The sequence below is a fragment of the Antechinus flavipes genome, chromosome 2 (assembly GCF_016432865.1).
Source record: "Antechinus flavipes isolate AdamAnt ecotype Samford, QLD, Australia chromosome 2, AdamAnt_v2, whole genome shotgun sequence".
In the NCBI taxonomy this organism is placed as follows: Eukaryota; Metazoa; Chordata; class Mammalia; order Dasyuromorphia; family Dasyuridae; genus Antechinus; species Antechinus flavipes.
Window position 1 is genome coordinate 89,867,944 of NC_067399.1, and position 13,906 is coordinate 89,881,849.

The following is a 13,906-nucleotide window of genomic DNA, read 5'->3' on the forward strand; positions in this document are numbered from 1 at the left end:
CCTCCTACTGGGAGGTTAAGGCTGGTGGATCACTTAAGTTTAGGAGTTTTGAGGTACAATAGGACTAAAACCAATTGGTCATTGTTACTAAATCCAGCATCTGTATGGTTTGCTGCCAAGAGGGGCCCCCAGAACACCAACTCTCTCTAAAGATGGTTGAACCTGTTCAGGTAGGATGCAAAGCAAGTGAAAATTCCATACCAACCAATTTGTGATTGGTACTTCCAGCCTAGGAATGACAGGGAGATTCAGTCTAAAAAGGGAGGAGCATAGAAGATTATACAAGAATGGCTATTTTTTGATAATGATCCATCTAAGAATCTGATTTCCAAGGTTAGCAGGGCATCCTTTGGGGGAAATACATGGAGACTGGTATTTTTTTTACGTTAGTATCAATACACATAATTTGTATCCACATTAGTGTTAATCAGATAGAGACAACTATGTGGAATTGGATAAAGCGTGGGACTTAAGAGTCTGGAAAATTTAGATTCAAATTCTGCTTCTGGCACTTAATAATCATATGACCCCTGGCAAGTCACCTAACTTTTATGTTTCTCAGGAACTTATTAATTACAAGTAGTTTTCCCAGCCCCTCCTATTTCTGGCACCTTTTCTGTCTTAAGTATTTGTGTTTTCATTTTATCCTATGTGTAGCTTGTTTGTTTGGATTTGTTTCCTCTCTGTCTCTCCCATTAGATTGGAACTTCTTGAGGACAAGAACCACCTTTTACTTATTTTTGTATTCCCATATCTTAACACATTACCTGGCTTAAGCTGGGTGCTTAAAAATATTTATTGACTGACTGCTGATTGCAGTCTACATGAGATGCATCCATAAAGAACTCCCATACATGGACTTTCTTAAATGACCATATCATAATTTGTTAATATATTATGTCAGGTCATAATATATCTTTTGAAAATTTGAATTTGAAAATAATTCTCTATAGATCTTTCATGTATCTGGATACTTCAGCATAATATGTTTTAGATTGTAATACTTGTATAGATTAGGGATCACTTTGGATTAATTTATACAGTGTCATTTACAAAGTGATAACAATGGCTCACTGTGACAAAGGCATTGTGGGTATAATGATCCAATTCACTTTTGGAATAGTAGTGAGCCTATGCAATATTAAGCCAAGCTATAAATCATTAGATAATACGAGCTGATACTTACACATAGAGCCCTCAGGGTTGTTTGTGAGCCAGCAGGCCAGATCTCTTCAGAAATTAAAATACTTCATACCACCATATTCTTCATAGCGCTTAGAGAAAAAAAGAAAAAAGAAAAATGACTTTGTTTTTTTTTAAAGGACATAAGAATGTCTGGTTCAAAGTCTCTTTATGCAAGTAGGACCTATTGTAGAACTATAGCAAATTACACTAAATAAATCTGCTGAAAGAAGAGTTAGTACCCATTCACTGAATACAACCAGAGTTTGTTCCCACTCTGTCCTACTGCTAGTGTTCAGATCAGTTAGTTGCTAGATAGGCATTTCAAAAAAAAAAAAAAATCACAGATTTTAAAGGCTCATATGATTCTCTTCTCTTGGATTATAAAGTCTGTGTGTGGAATTAGCAGTTGAGATCCAGAGTTCTAGTTTTCTCTGTTTCCTGGATATATGTAACTTTCATTAGCTGCAGAGGACTTTAGGAAAGTATAAGGATTTTAAATTTTATCTACAAAGCTTGTTTATGTGGCTTCTAGGCAGGAGGGCTAAATATCTCTTATAGGCACTTTTAAGATTGCATTTTTATCTGCTATACCTTAGGAAATTTGCATGTCTCTCGTGTTTCTGAGTGTACTTTGAAGGAATTTTGTGGTTTATTAGAAAATGACTGATGCTCTATTTAAGCTTTTAGAGGTAAAGGTCTCTTTTCTTCCAAAGTAGATTAGAAAACTAGAAACCTCACACAAAGAAAGATAAGGAAGCATAGCTGTACAAGATCAAAGAAAAGCTGTCAGTTTGTTTTAAGTTACCATCAAACTGAAACGGGGAACAGGATGTTTCTTTGCAAATCAGTCTTTGCTTGGAGGTAGGCGGGGGTCGGGGGTGGAGTATCTTTGCAATATTTTAATAAATTGCAATGATGATCATAGTTACTAAGAGTATCTTCGCAACCATCTAGTTGACTTCATGAACACTGAAATTTTCAAATTCCATTATTCATTGTTATAATTAGTTTAGAATTTAAAACCTCATCCTTCATTTCAGATTTGGTGTTAGAACTAGTGATTTTTGATAAATTTCCTAAAGTCATAAACTGCCAAATGAAAGTTGAATATTCTTTTATCCTTTCTTTTTAGACCTTGAGAAATGAGATATTTCATCAGTGAAAAATGCAATTGACATGCTATAAACTCACATAATTTTTATTTTTATAAATTTATATTATGAACAGACTGGCAATACTGCAATCCCAATACCTATATACAAAGGTCCAGAATATCCAGAGAGATTCCAGTGACTGTGGTAACAAATATTCTTTTTCTCCCTGATTCACCTACAGAAGCCTGACAGCAGCTTAACCGTTATGTCTAAATAAAGCTGGAACTCTTCCTCGTCAAGGGTTCAGCCTGAACAAAATACAGAATACACAGATATGTTCCGAGATTTTTGTCATATACCCCTTGAAGTAATATGTATATACCTTTTAAATAATTTCAGTGCCATAAAAATAATGTTAATAGCTTAGAAGCAAAAAGATGAAAAAATCTAAGTCTAATTTTTTTTTAATCTTTTTTTTTTCCTCTAGCGTTTTACGATGGGATAATGAGACAGATGTCTCTCAACTGGAAGGACATTTTGACATTGTTATGTGTGCTGACTGGTAAGTACATAAAAATCATAAAACTCATGTTAGGGGGGGGAAAAAGAAGCTTTGCTGGAGTAATTGTGCTCTGCCGATTTGCTGATGGCTAGGCAAAGTCAACAAATGAAGCACAAAGCCACCTTCACCTCGACAAATTAATATTCATCTCCATGTGACAGTCCTAAGGTAGTCTTCTATCACACAGTAACTTCTACCACATTATTTCCCAAAGATTGATTTTGAGAAGCATTTCCATTTTCTGGAATTGCCTCTGTTTCATGCTTGACGTATCAGTAAATGGACAACTTAGGCAAATTGCAAATAATTATGGCTCAGTGAGGAATAGTCTGGAGAAAAGGGAGTTTATCAACACAAACAGCTCAATTAGCTTACTTCTTAGGAAAGATCTGACTATTGATATAAGAGGATATATGCATACATAACATACATATGTATTGTATCTATATATGTATAGATGTAAAAATAATATTGATTTATTCACAGCATATCCTGAATATATTTTATATTTGTATTTCTATATATGTATACAAAAATATATATATTCAAAACAACTCTACAGAAAAATATTTCTACAGTGCTTGTGTTTGATATACAGTCGCTTCAGTTTTTATCTAGTGGCTATTGTATATGCTAAAAACAAAAACTAATTATAAAATTAAAATATATTAACAAATGGGAAATTGATACTTAAAATATGGGAATTTTTGAAAGGCTGACTTTTAAAAAATATATAAGTTGGATGTTTTGCTTATTGTTTTTATTTAAGCAGACTTGTTTGTTTATGAAAGTCTGCTTCTTTCATAGTTACAGGATAAACAAGCCTAGGCCCTTTAATAATTGCTATAATTAATCTTTCATGATTTCTTCAGATAAATTAGATAATATTTTAATTTATGGAAAACTTTGGCAGTTATTACATATTTTCCATTAAATTTCAGTTTCTTTGACTTTGTGGTGGTATTTCTAAAATGCAGGTTCAGAGGTAATGAACAAGCTCTTATTTTGATGAGCACATTCAGCAGGTCCAGAACAGGAATAGACAGGGCATTAGTTGAATGATGTATTTCTGGCTCTCACTAAGAAACATGGTGTTTTTAAAATAAAAGGAAATATATTTCTTTTAAATAAAAAATCTTTTTTAGTTTCATAACATTTTCAACCAGTCATTTTTCTTTTTAAATCAACTGAATTAGCTTTTCAGCAGGATCTGCCTCAATGAAAAAACGTTTTTCAAGCTTGTGACTTTTACTTCTTCCTCCTCCTTTACTTACACCGTGTGACAACAGCACTTCATTCTCTTATCATTTCACTTCAGAAAATGTCTTTGTTCCCAAAAAGGACAGACCCAGGTTTCTGACTAATCACCGATAATGTCTTAGAGATGCATCATATGATTAAAATAAGGAGCTAAACATGGCCATATGATTTCAGCAAGCAATTTTGTAAATGCCTTCCTCACCAAATAGGAGAATGGATTCTCCAGGTTTCATTGCACAGATGAAGTTAATGCCAGCAGGATTAGATCAGATTAAGTATGAAAGTCAGATCAGAGTGCTGGTGGACAAGAACAGGAGGGCAGCAGTCTTCTCGGGGGCTTAGACAAGGGTCGCATGTGGATGTTGTCCAGATTATATGGGTGAGGCAAGGTCTGGCCAAGAGATTTAGAGTTAAATTTGTTCTTCACACAAATATCAAAACAACCTGGTTTTGTCATGTCTTGTACTGTGGACACTCACACCATGTCATCCTATTTGTATTGGAGAAACTGACAGAGAGAACAAGACTTAAGCTGTTTTCTGATTAATGTCCTCAGGTTAAAAATAGCCTCTCTAACATTTTTGAAAATTGTATTTTTCACTAGAAAACAACACGGTTGTGTTTACCCAATAAATACGTAATGCATATTCAATTTAAACTCCTTAATACAATTGTACATACATAGACAATGAGTAGACATGTTGCCATTTGCACATTTATTTAAGTGACAATAAACAAAGTTTCATTTTTTAAAATTTCTTTTTGTCTGACAAATTATCTCCTCCTTCTTGCCTCCCTAGTTCTAAGTGCCAGAATCCTTATCATTTTCTTAGTAAACATGAAAATCTAGATTGCTCACACTGTAGTCCTGATTATTCTACTCCTAAGTTAAATATTTTAATATCTAGTCGATCTGTCATTGACTGAAAATGATTAAGCTGCTTAAAAACTTAATTTAAACAGCCAGTGTTTGTGACTTATACCTTGCACCTAGGGCCAGGATAGACACAGTGTTCTTTGGGCTTTTTCCCTCTTGGTATTGTTCAGTGTCAAAGTCACTGTATGGCTGGCGATTCTGGGAGCAGGCAAGCCACATTGCATGTTTAGAATGTGACACAGTAAGGGAAAGGAAAGCTTTCTTCAGATACAGCCTCAGATGAGGATGAAACCTAAAGTGTCCAGTGTCAAAAACAGATGCTGCACACAAATAGATCACACTTAGTCTCACACTGTCCTTCTGTTATTGTCAGTCCATCAGATCTGGGATTAAAGGCCCAGAATATGAAGCAAGAATCTGAGTTCAAATATTAGGTCCATGGATTAAATTCTTGTTGAAGCCTTTCCAGCAAGGGTGGTATTGTCTGATTTCTTGAATAGCTAACCAGTGGTACTGCTTGATCCCATTTACATGAAAACAAGCTCTATTCACAAACCTATTCTAAACCCACATTGAGGTTCAAGTAAAAATGCACATGATTACAACAAGCAGTGATATGTTTATGTTCCCAAATCATTCATATATTCATATATTTACATTCAAACATTCACAAACCTCATGTGCAGTGGTGGGAATAACTTATTTCCCAGAACAGACAGTCTCTTGGTTCACAACTAAATTTAGTAGCTCCACCAGATTTTAAAATAAAGAGGCAAACTGTGAAAGCTTGTCATTATTTCCCCATTCAGCATTTTTGACAATAAAAAATAGTTTCATGGTTCAACAGCTTCTAAATAACTTGGAAAGTGTCAACTTTGAGATAAATAGAAGGAGAAAAAAATGTAGGTAAGGCCACACCTGCAAAAAAGATGTTGTTGACAAACATCAAAATACTGGAATGTTTAACCACAGGGACAGAAAAACTGCTTATTATGGCTCCTCAGATGACTTGTTTCGGGTTGAATATAATGTAAGGATTCTTTTCTGCTGGAATGCAGGCCAACCCCGTCTTTGCTGAGTTTAGAATAGCCAGTGATTGTTAATTTTAAGCCTGCCTTTCCAGACTCCTGTTCAATCACAATGAAATCTAAGGGTCTGGAAGTAAGATGTTTTTTACCCAATGAACGCTTTCATTCAGTGGTTGACGGCTCTCTACTTTATTGGAACGCTGCAAAAAGAGAAATGACTGTGTACATTTGGATTCTTTAAAGGCTTGGAAAGCATGTCTGAAATGCCACCCGTAACCTGGCCTATTGTGCCCAGGTATGCCAGGACAATTGTGATATAAACTCACCCGCAGTCAGAGACCTTTAAAGATAAAATTGGGAGTCTGGAGGAAGAACAGTGGCTTTTAACTTTAACTTTTTTTTTCCTTTGCTTCTAACCTTCTTAACACTGATTGAACTTCATCCCTCCCCCCCAATTTTCTCCTTTGATATTAAAGAAATATTTAATTTTAAGCTGTTTTTTGAGGGGATGATATTTTTCCTTAAACTAGACATAGCATAAATTCTAGAATCCCTTCTCACTTAATTATGATTTGAGACATTACAAATGTCAATCTAGGTCATAATATCATAGGATTCAGAGCTAGAAAGGACAATATAGATAAATAGCCTGGTTCTGTCTCCTTATTTGACAGATGAAGGGGATCAAATGATGTAAACAGTATTCAAACTCAGAACTTACTCAAAACATTGTCTTTTTACTATACCATGAAGTTCATAATTAAAATAACTCCATTCATAGGTGAGTGTTGAATGTGAAGAAAATTAGTTAAAAGTGATAATATCTCATCTTTAAACTCCAAGGAGACTATTACTTTCTGCCAGATTACCCAAAAGACGTTGTTCTTCCTCCAGATTCCCAGTTTTATCTTTAAAGGCCTCTGACTGCGGGTGAGTTTATATCACAATTGTTCTGGCATACCTGGGCACAACAGGCCACGTTATGAGTAGTTTTAGACATGCTTTTAAGTTTTTAGAAAATTCAACATTTCATTGGATGTATTCACTTTCTATATAGAACTATATTTTAACTAGATTATTATTACTAATGAGTAGAATGAACTCAGAGCATCCAGCATCCTTCCCTTTAATTATATCTAAAATATTAAAAATAAGAGTAATAACAATAATAATGATATCACATTAGCAGTAAGCATTGGTTACAAAACATTTTACATTTGCTCCTCACAACACTTTGAGGTCAATAGAACAAATGTTATGGTCCCCCTATTACAGATGAGAAAAGTGAAGCTCAAGGAAATGTGATCTTGAGACTAAGTGAATCTAATTGGAAACAGGAATGAAACCACCCAAAGCCAGTTATTCTCACTCCTCAACAAAGGTACTTTTTTCTTCTATCTGGCATCTTCCTCTTTGACTCAAGGATCAATAGTAGGGTTAGCCTCATAGATAAATTGCATGGAAGTTTTGGTTTGGAGGTCAAACCAGATTAACCACCAATTTATCTTGTTTAGTAATTGAAGATAAATTTGAAACTATATCTCCTTCTCCACAGAGTGACTCACTGAGCTATAGATCCACTTAAGTTAACAGCTATTCTTCTAGCCCATTAGAATTTATTTAAAGAGTAATTTTTTTTCAAAGAATTGTTTAAGCACATACCTTCCATTAAAGGATGTTGAAATTAATTTATCTGACATTTTCTGCAAAGTCTTGTTGAACTTTTGCTGAGACTGAGGCTTGGTTGGAGAACAGAACTACTAGAGAGCCAGAAAAATTTACATGGGTATTCTGACTGACTGTTGAGGTAGACAAATGATCAAAAGTTGAAAAAGCTGGCCTCCTATATAGAGAGATGATGTCCATTATCCTTTGCATGTGACCCAGTTTAAATGTAATTGTGATTACTCTGTCAATGCACTAATATCTCAATATCTCAGGTATTCAAGGCATTTCATAGAATACAGTTTGCAAGAGGCAGTTTATTTTCTCTTTGATGCTTTACTTGCCTTGAGTTTAAATTTTACTTCTGACATATTCTAGATATGTGTCCATGCATAAGTCACTTAGTCTCTTGGTGCCCAAAGACTTTAAGGTACAAAATAATTGCTGATCAATGGGGAACATTCCCCCAGAGCAACGAAACCATAGTTCCTCAACAAAACAAAACAAAATTACTTGACATTAAAAGACTTAGCCATAAGAGACAGATTATCACTTGATAATTACACCATAGTCCCGCCAACCAAGCCTCCTGTTGGTATAGTTGATTGACTAGAAAACTAACTCATTTTTCCCACATTTTCTCTATGTAAATTAACTTTTTAAAAAATAAAAATAAAATAATTATAAAAATTGAAGGGTGAAATAGGTCAAATTGTTAAAGAAATTGAAATTGCAATTTCTTACCTTTCCTATTAAACCTTATCTCTTATTAAATTGTTCAATACGAAAAACACAAATCCTAAAGCCCATTAATCCAAAAACCACAAGAGTGTTTACATATAAGCAAATATACATGTCATTGTACATTTTTATAATTTACCATTTTAAAAATTTATTTTAACAAGAGAATACCAGTATCTTCCATTCTATTTAATCTGATCCTGCACTTTCCCCCCAGTTCTCCTCTACATTTGTGAAGTATCTTAACATCTTTCATCAAACACTGAGGCCACATATTTGTCAATTTTACATTAAACATGTTCCCACCCATAAAAATGAATAGGCATTCTCTGCAGAGGTTAAAATTTTCCCATGAAGTAACTATTATTCTATCTTGATGAGTAATTTTCTCATCTTAGGGCTTTACATCTTGATTTCTTGTTTTCTGACATTCTACTGTACATAAGCTTTCTTCTAGCAAAGGAAATGTAGCTTTTTTTTTCTCCACTCCACTCCACAGTCACATCAACCTAGGCACTGGTCTTAGCATAAATCTGCTTCTTTCACATGTGCTACATATTCTCTACACATTTTCTCCAAACTACAGACTCATAGAGGTAAAAGGGGATCCAAAAAATCAGTTTCTCCATTCTTTTTTCTTTATACTAAGGAATAATCTCAAGTAAATAATAGTGGGTTATTCTGTTTTCAAAGTTATTACAGGATCCTAAAACTTCCTTTGTTAGCCCATTTAAATTTTGGCTAAATTACTCTGGCAAATTAAGTTTCCCCCTAAGACTACTATAGTATTTTTCACATAGTAAATATTTCATCATTATTTTTGGAATTTAATTATTAAGTTAGATCCCAATGAAAATTTCCATTATTTCCCCATTTTAGTACATCTGTGAAAGTGGAAACCACTTGGTCACCAGCTGAATAAACTTTCATGTTTTTAAACTTCTATATTGGTTTCCCTAACCTTCTTTCTTTTATTTTCATCGTATAACCTTTCTCTTCTCTTCCCCATTAATATTGTTATTCTCTGAAGCCATCTTCAATTTCTCCACATTTTGTTCACTTTGGAGAAACTCAGCAAGATGCAATCATTTGACAAAGCTGAATATAGGGCCAAGGTTATTTCTCAGCTCTTTCCTGTCATCTACTTGTTAATCCATGCCATTATATTCTTGACTTTGTAAAGAAAACCACTGCAGTATTGTCCTTTCTCTTCCCATTGTAGTTTGTACTTCTTTTCCCCAAGAATCAATCCATCTGTCAATCAGCAAATCTTTATTGAATACTTTAGTCAATTAAATTCAAAAACATTTATTAAGGGTCTTCTATGGGCAGGGCATTGTGTGGGGCTATAAAGGTAGATTCAACTCATATCTTTCTCAGATACGGTCCATATGGTAGGAATTGTTGACCATCTAATAGCTCCCCGTTTGAGAATTATTGCACTAGGCATTGTAGGGAATACAAAAAAGTAGTCCTTGTCCTCATGGAGCTTAAAACCAATGTACCCAAAAGACTAGATGACAAGGGTCCAGAGAAGGAAAAAAATGAGGAGTGATTTTGGCACTAGGTTTGTCGTCAGAGAATCTGGTCTCAAATCTCACTTCTGCCACTACTTATATGGTCTGAAGCAAGTCCTGTTGCTTCTCTGGACCTCAATTTCCCTATCTGTAAAATTTAAGAGTTGAACTTAATGACCTCTCTGGTCCCTTCCAATTATATTTATATCACCTGTCATCCAAAATCGGTATGTGATACAATAACCAATCAAACAATACATCAATCAACATTTGTGAATTATCTACCATTTGTGAGGCACTGTGTTAGGCACTAGAGATACAAAGAGAAGGAATGAAACAATTTCTACTAGAAAGGAGTTTATATGCTAATGAGGTAGACAATTTATATGTATATATATATATATATATGTACATATGTATATACCTATATGCATATATATATTTGTATATATAATAATTATAAAGAACATAATATAATTATATAATATTGTGATAATAATTAATATAATAATAATGTTATTATATATTATATTATAATATGATATTAAACATAAAGAAGTAAACTCAATTAGCTAAAGACAGGCACATTTGAAAGGGAGATCACTAGCAGTTGAGAAGGTCAGGAAAGATGATTCATGTAGAAAGAAGGTGATGCTTAAGTTGCAGGCAGAACTGAGCAGAGCAGATCTTCGAGGCATAGGGCATGACCAGTAGGAAGTCATAGGAGATCGAGTGCCCTATGCTAAGCTGCTGTCCAGCTCCAATAACTCCAGTCATTCAGTCAGCCCCATCCTCTCCCCTTCTCAATCTCTTATTTTTCCCTCCTCCCTGATTTTTTGCTTATACATTGCCTAATTGTAACAGTTTATATATAATTTTTGCTGATATTTATGTACATAGTACCTCCTCTGAAAACTACCTCCCCAAGTTCTTTGCATCTGAAGGTTGAGCTCTCCTGCCCCCAAAAGCAGTTACTATTTCCACGTTCAAAGGTTCATATTAAAAGTATAACTTTTGAGCCTCCACCAATAAATACCTTTTAATACTCAGCTATTATACAAAATTATCTCTAAAGCATTTGTAAAGATAATATGAGAAAAACTATAGCCATAAAGTATCCCAGGGTCATCCTCCCACAAATACATTCAATGTCAGTGGGTGAGTGGACTTTTACTTAAAATACATTGGTAGTAAATCAGAGATGGGCGTCAAGGATTCCCGTGTCCCCAGTCCTCAGGGCTCTGATATCCTTCCTCTTCTTGGGTTGGCCTCCCACTGCTTCTCCCTGGTCATTCCCTCTGCAGACTGGGTTGGTTACTTTTCTGTGCTCCCTGGGTCTTCCCTCCATGACTCAATCTTTGTCCACCATGGTTAATTCTTTCAAGGTCATGGTAGGGGCCCTTCTCTGTGAACAAAGCTTCTTAGAGCTGCTTCCTACCTGCTCTCTGTGTCTGTCTCTGTCTGAATCCTGCTGAGCAAATGATTCTGTTACAAAACTCTGTGGCTGATATTGAGGGAGGAGGAGAGAGAAAGTACCCACTTTCCTGATTCCCCTTGGTAGAGGTGCAGGGTCACGCTCCATAGAGCTTCTCCCTTCCTCTAATTTCTCACATATTTAATGGCCTTGGCTCCCCTTCCTATTCCATCAAAGAACTTTTCCAAACTTTGTAAAGACTGCGGATAGAGTTCTGTTGTATTGTTGTTGTTAACTTTATTAATGTGCTAATGCCTCTGTTTTCTGCCCCTTCATTTCTGTGATTATGGCAAATAGCTCTAAGAAAAAGGAGGAGGAGGGGAGCCAAATTCCAGCCCCCTCAGCCACTCAAGTCTCCTCCCTAGTTAAACATTTGTTTTCCTAGTAAATCAACCAAAGTTCTTTTCAGTTTTGAATACTTCTCTGATGGCTTGGGGAAAGGAGGGGAATCAAGCATTATTCTTTGGAGAGTTTTCCTCAGTGCCATATATTAACAAGACTTCATGTGGCACAGTTTTTGAACAGACGAGGAATTAACATTCTTCCATGAGGATTCAGGCCCACCATAGCTAGTGGGGCTGAAGCTTACATTCACTCCAATGAATATATGTTGATGCAATTCTACATATACAGATATTTTATTTTATTTTTTACAAAATCCTAATAGGCTGCTTCTTGCTTGTCGTGTGCTTGCTCCAACACAAAGATTTTTTTTTAAAAAGAAAAGAAAAAGATAATCAAATTTCCCACCCCAGAGGGAAAGGCTGGTCCAAATAGGACTCCTAACAGACATAAATAATCTGGGGTTAACTGAAAGTCATCTGCCCTCACCATCTTTCAGGTAAGAAACCAAATTGTCATGGGTGAAAATTCCTCTGCATCCCTGCAATACAGAGTGCACCCAGAATTTCTCTAGGAATCTCTGCAGAATACAATGTGTTCCAATGAAAAGTCTGGACAAACATTTTCAATGGGGCCCTGTGACACATGAGTACTAGAGATTTCCTCAGTGAACCTTTATAACAGCTACAGCATTCTGAACAGAGGTTCAGATCCACCCCTCACTAGAAAAACAGACTAGCTTAAAAAAAAGAAATCAAAATCAGATAAGTTCCCAAGAGCTATGGGGCTCCCCAAAAGGGATTAAGCCCTTGGAAGTGATTACCCAGGGCTTTTAGGCCATCAGACAAACCTTATCCTATGGATCCACAGTCCATAAGAATCTTGGATTAGCTATCCATCCTCATATCCCAATAAGGCAAGCAGTATAAATTTTCTCAAAAGTAAAATAAAAAAAATTCCATGAATCAGCTCCTGCACTGTGCTTTAGATGAATTACTAGGCTCCACAATTCTAAAAATGCAACATTTAAAATACTCATCAGTTTTCATATTTATAATAGACATACAAATATAATGAACATAAGTATTCAGCAGTACAGAAGTTTTCTCAAATGTTAAGGACTCAAAGTATTAACTGGGCCATTTTTAGCTACAGCCAATGTGGGAATTTATTTTGTTTGATTTTGCATATTTGTTACAAGAATCTAATTTTTCTTTTTTTTTTAATGGGGGAAATGATGTTAGTGATAAGATTATCAAAAAGGAAAAAAAAACATTTAAAGGGGGTCATTGAAACATTTTTAAATGGATAGAAGAGAACACAGACAAGTAGGACAGCTTTGAAAGTTGTATTTTGAATTTATAATAAAGTTAAAGAAAAACAAGCAATTCACAAAAGATAAGCAGTTTTTGAGCACAATTTTCTTTCTGGTCTACTCTGTATATGGAAATACTCATTGTATTTGGTGTTTTTAAATTCGGAATACTTTTTAAAAAATATTTTATTTTATTTTATAATAACTTTATATTGACAGAATCCATGCCAGGGTAATTTTTTTTACAACATTATCCCTTGCACTCGCTTCTGTTCCGATTTTTCCCCTCCCTCCCTCCACCCCCCTCCCCTAGATGGCAAGCAGTCCTATATATGTTAAATATGTTGCAATATATTCTAGATACAATATGTGTGTGCAGAACCAAGTAGTTCTCTTGTTGCAGAGGGAGAATTGGATTCAGAAGGGAAAAAACAACTCGGAAAGAAAAACAAAAATGCAAATAGTTCACATTCGTTTCCCAGTGTTCTTTCTTTGGGTGTAGCTGCTTCTGTCCATCATTTATCAATTGAAATTGAGTCTTTGTCAAAGAAATCCACTTCCATCAGAATACATCCTCATACAATATCGTTGTCGAAGTATAAAGTGATCTCCTGGTTCTGCTCATCTCACTTAGCATCAGTTCATGTAAGTCTCTCCAAGCCTCTCTGTATTCATCCTGCTGGTCATTTCTTACAGAACAATAATATTCCATGACATTCATATACCACAATTTACCCAGCCATTCTCCAATTGATGGGCATCCATTCAATTTCCAGTTTCTAGCCACTACAAACAGGGCTGCTACAAACATTTTGGCACATACAGGTCCCTTTCCCTTCCTTAGTA

The 13,906-nt window shown here is 35.1% G+C and overlaps 1 protein-coding gene across 2 annotated transcripts in view; it reads left to right on the plus strand.

Moving 5' to 3' along the window:
• CAMKMT (calmodulin-lysine N-methyltransferase) overlaps positions 1-13,906 on the plus strand; it is a 525,230-nt gene that overhangs the window by 481,072 nt on the left and 30,252 nt on the right. For both annotated transcript variants that reach the window (XM_051975194.1, XM_051975195.1), the window contains exon 8: positions 2,767-2,841. In XM_051975194.1, the coding sequence (XP_051831154.1) occupies positions 2,767-2,841 (75 nt within the window). The remainder of the gene's footprint in view (positions 1-2,766; positions 2,842-13,906) is intronic.